We start from the raw sequence: 5,593 nt of genomic DNA, 5'->3' as shown, positions 1-5,593 counted from the left end.
AAAAAAAAAAACCTTTCCTCTGTGCGTTCAGCGGTTATTGTTTTGTGCAGTTGATCTTTTGTTTGTTAAGTGGTCATGATTTTATCCATCAACCGCGCATGCATGGATGAGGATAGAGGACGGTTGTTCTTTTCTTTTTTTGAGGGAAGGAACAGTTGTTCTTGATACGATTACATCGTGGTGCTTTCTTCGTCATTTAATTCGCTCATTCTCGAGCTCGAATTGATTCTTTTATATAGTGCGCGCCTATAAATATTGAGAGTTTTTTTTGTCCCTCAAAATTCCTTATACCTGGATGGGTTCCTATTTTATGGCTATTTTGGAGTTCTTCATTTGGCTAAATTTGATTTACATGAACACAACACATGTAATTCTGAACAGGTACACGATGCACAGTGAGTCGTTCGACCGATCGAAGAGCGATTTCGCCTGCATGCCTTGGTGGCGTTGGTGGCCAGCGACAATGTGTTGCGCGATTCACTGGACGTGGCCGTCAACCTGGAGTCGGTGTTGATGCACCTGATCATCAAGGGCGTCACATCACCGGCAACAAGAAGCATATAAACCTAGGGCGGTGCCTTGGGCATCCGCTCCACTGAGCGGCTTGGCTGGCGTAGCCGCGTCTCTGGATAGATTGACGACGATTTTGTTAACCTTTTTTTATTTTTGTTTTTGAGCACTACTTTGCTCTAGAATTTCTACCATAAACATGGGTCAACATAGGGACCATGTATAGATCCAATCATATTGGTCCACCAATCGGGAACAAAAATGATATAAACTATCAGAGAACGCCGCATGACCAAGATTAGTACACAACATCAGGATGTAAATTTCCTTTCGTGGAATGTATTGAATATCTCTGCAATAAAGTTCTAACCACGAAGCATTTTAACATGATACCCTCACAAAATCATTCTAACATGAACTCTGTATTAATACTAACATAAAACACTCTACACATTGCATACACTTAAATAATTCACAAAATGAACAACTGACAGTAAACTATGTTCATTCATACATGTCAACATATATCACCTCAAAATAGTTTCAAGCATCATAAGTATTTACATATTTGCCTCTATTGCATTGCCATGTGATACAACACTATACATCCCAGTATATTCGATATCATAGAGGCGCATTTCCAAACAATTTGCACCCTCCACTTAAATATTAACCAACTGTCCCAGCAACCAGATCATCTTTTCTGCAACAACTTTCTTTGCATGTTCACATGGAATATATCATGCATCCCTTTGATCAACTATCTCCCTCATTAATTTTCAAAAAAAAAAAAGATACCTCCCTCATTACACCAACCACCTCATGATTTGGGTATATAATGATAAATATTAGATCTTCTTTTGTTCTTCCTAAATCAGACTGTTCAAGTGAGGGTCGATGAACCTATTCAGTAAGGTTGTCAGTAAACACACATAATCTCCACTATATATATGAACAAACATGTAGCATCTATGCCTACAATTTTCTGAAAATATGAATACACACTGAATATATATGAAAAAAAATATACTCAGTAAGGTTTACGGTCTACATCGGCAGCGGAATCACTTACTTTTTTTTTGTGATTCTACACCTGCGAGTTGAGAAGATGAATACACACCGAATAAATCAGGGAGGAGTAGCACCATAACTTATTAGCGAAGAACAAAAAATATCCGAATAAAATAAATAAAAAGATACTAATTAAAAAACCAACATGAAAAAATATATTCAATGTGTACAGAAAATGACACCAAAACATATTAGCGAAGCGCGGACTGTCTTGACCGTATACAGTTTTTGTCATAAATTCAAATTAATCAAATAAAACTGAATGACAATCCAACATTACTATCATATAGCACATTTGATTGTGGCACATGGAGGGCATGGCAATGTGTATTTTCCATCTTGCAAGATGTGTCACTCATGGTGATAATAAATGTATCCTTTTCCGAGTTACTCCTGTGCACAACTTGCCTTTCCGTGACTACAAAATTATGACTACAAATCTATACTCATAGAACTCTTATTTTAGGCCTAAATTCATCACATGAAATAAAAACAGCATACATACACATACGTATCGACGAGGCGCAGCGTGGCGCCGCGCGGGCAAAGCTAGTTTTTTCTATAGCATGTGCAATGCCCCCCACCAGATGGTTTTTTAGAGAATCTACTGTAGCAATGGACAAATCCGGCCCCTCAAACGTCTACGGCACTGACTGGACACTCCTCAAATCCTATCATCCACATCTGTGTATCTCATATCCGGTATCATATATCCATACTAAGCATGCAACGTGGAACTAAACTACGTAGATCATCGAACAGACATGGAATCAGACATAAAATGCACATTCCGATCACCCAAAGATCACCAACGGATCTCCAAAAGATCGCTAAAGTTCACATAATTCAGATAAACGACAGACAAGTTTAAATTAGATTACTAAGAACTTGAAATTAAAGACGAAGATGGCGGAGCTTCCCCACTTCCTCGCCGGGCCTTTGCCCTTCCGGTCGCCGACGCAGCTGTAGGCGTCCACAGCTGATGGAGGGACTTAGTCGTCTGAGGAGGAGGGGTGCAGCTGTCGCAGTCGCCGTTGTCGGAGTCGGAGTCGGAGTCGGAGAGGACGATAAGGCCCTTCATTCGACGGACCTCCCTGTCCAGCTCCCGCTTCAACTTGGTGACCCGAGCCTTCTCCTCCGCTGCCTCCTTCGCCTCGCGCTCGGAGTGCTCAATAGCAACCTGGAGCGCTTTGGCGTTCTTCCGTCGAAGGCGGCGAGCGTCCGTCTCCGCCATCATGAGGGACCAGCGGTAGACCCATAAGAGGAACCGCACATCCTCGTCGAGGTCCGCCTCCATCCCGCAGCGGCGGCGCGCGGACTGCTCCACCGAATCCCTCTCCCATGCATGCTGCCTCTCGTGGCGCGCGGCGCACTCCGACCGGCGGCGCGGACACTAGCACCCACGCCACCCGCATGGAGGAGCGGACGGTGAGGGAAGGAGATGGCGCGGGGCTGGTGCGGACTGCGCTGTTCTGGCATCGCGGCGCGCGGGCCGGGTGGGTCCAGCTCCGGCGTCTTTTCTGCGCCGACGCGGGAGCTATGGCACACTCCAGATTTGGAGCTGCCGCCAGTCTTCACCTTGGACCGCTCCAGCGCAATGCGGAGGGCCATCTCCTCCTCGTAGTCGAGCCCGGAGCCGAAGTCGCTGCCTGAGCTGGACATTGTAGTGGATGAGATCGGGATCGAAGAGGGAAAGGAGAGGACGGAGCGAGCGAGAGAGAGAGAGAGAGAGCTAGGTTTCGGAGCGAGGCACCCGGATTGGGGTTTTTTGTGGGACAGTTGTGGGGTCGGTGGTGTATCCGCCCTATATTTGGGTTGTCTATGAGGGGTGCCGGTCAGCCCGGGTCTTTGTCCGCGGTTTGAGAGGTCCGATTGAGTCAATTTTTTTGACCGGATGTTTGAGGCGGGTATGAGAGATCCGGCCGTAGATGCTTTTATAATGGAAACCAGAGAGGAGGGGGTGAATGCCTCCTTCTCCCCCACCAACAAACGCTTATAAAAAAAAGATAGTGAGGAATCTAAATTTCTTTCCCGCATAAAAGAGACTCTAAAGTTCTTCTAGAAATTCCTCGAATCAAAATATGCCCGTAGAGTGGTTCTGATGGACTGAATTAACGATGATAATCCTGGCGTAGTAGCTGTGGAACTTACAGATAGGAACAGTACTAGTAATACTGACCTCGCGCTTAGTTGCCATAATTTGTATGAAGTTTTCTACGCGTATAGTACCGTGTGCGATGGAACCCACACCTCCCCCCACACATGCTTTATTATCTCTCAATGTTCGACTCTGCATCACTCTCTTTGTCTTAAAATAAGTATTTCAAGCTTAGTACAAGTACTAATCTTTTTAAATATAATAAAGATTACAAAAGGTCAAACAAAACAAGGCAGAACAGGGCAAAATAGAAATATATACCCACACCTAGCTTACTATTGTGTCGTCCAAACCGGTTGTCTGTATCTCATGCCAGCTTTCACTAGTTGCACCCCGATACTCGGGTACCATAAGGACCCGTTCGGTTTACAGGATATTTGCAGGAATCTCATAGGAAAGTTGTTCCTCTGGAAAGTTTTCATTTGCTAGTGTTCGGAATGAAGGAAAGATGAACAGTGTTTTAAAGGAAAACTTCCTCTGCCATGCAGATTTTGGCTGATTCCACAGGATTGAAGAAATCTGCCACGAGCCGATGTTTTGGCGGATGCCCGAGGCAAAGCCGCTCCCTGCTACGAGTGAACATGAATAAAATATCCGGCCAGAGAAGATGGTTGAAGTGTAGACAAAAGCAAAACACAGTTCAGCCAAATAAAAAACTGATATTCTGCTGTACGTTTTCCCATCGACGCGAACACTCCTTCGTTCAGTTTCCTTTGCGGTTTTCTTTCCATTCCTATGTTTTGTACGCCTTTGTTCCGAACAGGCCCTAAGTTGATAGTTCACTAAACTGTTTGCAACAGTGATTCCGAACAGTGTGCGATGACTCAGTTTGCACTTGTGTCTGAATCAAACAGCCCAAATAAGAAAATTTCTTCTAGAAATTTGCAGAATCAAAGATGCCGGCTCGTAGAGTGGTTCTGATGGACCGTATTAACGATGACGATCCCGGCGTGGGAGCTGTGGAAGTCACAAACAGCAGTACTAGTAATACTGATCTCGCCCATAGTTTCTACGGAATTTTCTTCGATGAAAACGTGTAGAACGGTTACGATGGACGGAGCTGGCGAGCGCGGCTATAAATACCAAAGCTACCTCCGCACTCTCTCGACAGTTCCCGCCATCGACCACTGCATCACTCGCCGCAGAACTTCATCCCGGCTCACGGCATCGAGTGAGCAAGCAGCTAGGAGACCCAGAGCCATGGCGGTGAGGAAGGACATGGCCGTGGTGGTGGCGGCTATGATGGTGCTGGCGCTGCTGGCTCTGGCAAGCACAGCGAGCGCCGCCGCGGCGCCGTGCAACGCGGGGCTGCTGGCTGCGTGCGCGTCGCCGGTCATGACGGGGTCCAAGCCGAGCGCCGCGTGCTGCTCCAACCTGCGCGCGCAGCAGGGGTGCTTCTGCCAGTTCGCCAAGAACCCCATCTACGGCCGCTACATCCAAAGCCCCTACACCCGCCAGACCGTCTCAACCTGCGGCATCGCCCTGCCACACTGCTAGTGCCTCCATCCAACATATATATACCCCTGGTCGTTTGTGTGTGCACTGTGTACGTACGTTTTACTGCTTATTATTACTCTCGGCAGCTTTGCGCTGTCAGCTCGTGTGTATGGATGTGTCGTATGATTTGATGCCTTCTCTATGGGAACAAGAAGATGATCTATGGAGGGCAGTGTGGCTCTTGCTGCCGCTGCTGCCTTAGTTTTGAGATAATAAGATTGATCATGTGTACCGACGGGCGAGCTTAAACAACGGATGGGTATTTGTGCAATTTGTTTCTTTTTTTAACATGGTACATTCGCAGATGCTCACAAACACAAGCATACACTCACCTTTATGAATGCATGCATGCACACT

General features: G+C 46.3%; 1 protein-coding gene across 1 annotated transcript; it reads left to right on the top strand.

Moving 5' to 3' along the window:
- Window positions 1–4,939: 4,939 nt before the first annotated feature.
- Window positions 4,940–5,236, top strand: LOC119280504 (non-specific lipid-transfer protein 2P-like). The gene has a single exon (XM_037561334.1). It carries the CDS (start codon window positions 4,940–4,942, stop codon window positions 5,234–5,236), a length of 297 nt encoding a protein of 98 aa, XP_037417231.1.
- The last annotated feature ends 357 nt before the right edge of the window (window positions 5,237–5,593 follow it).

The sequence above is a fragment of the Triticum dicoccoides genome, chromosome 3B (assembly GCF_002162155.2).
Source record: "Triticum dicoccoides isolate Atlit2015 ecotype Zavitan chromosome 3B, WEW_v2.0, whole genome shotgun sequence".
Classification (NCBI taxonomy): Eukaryota; Viridiplantae; Streptophyta; class Magnoliopsida; order Poales; family Poaceae; genus Triticum; species Triticum dicoccoides.
Note: the sequence above shows the minus strand (reverse complement) of the source record. Positions and strands in the feature narration are given on the sequence as shown.

Coding starts and splice junctions, on each gene's coding strand:
- LOC119280504 (XM_037561334.1), top strand. CDS start 4,940: ATGGCGGTGAGGAAGGACATGGCCGTGGTGGTGGCGGCTATGATGGTG.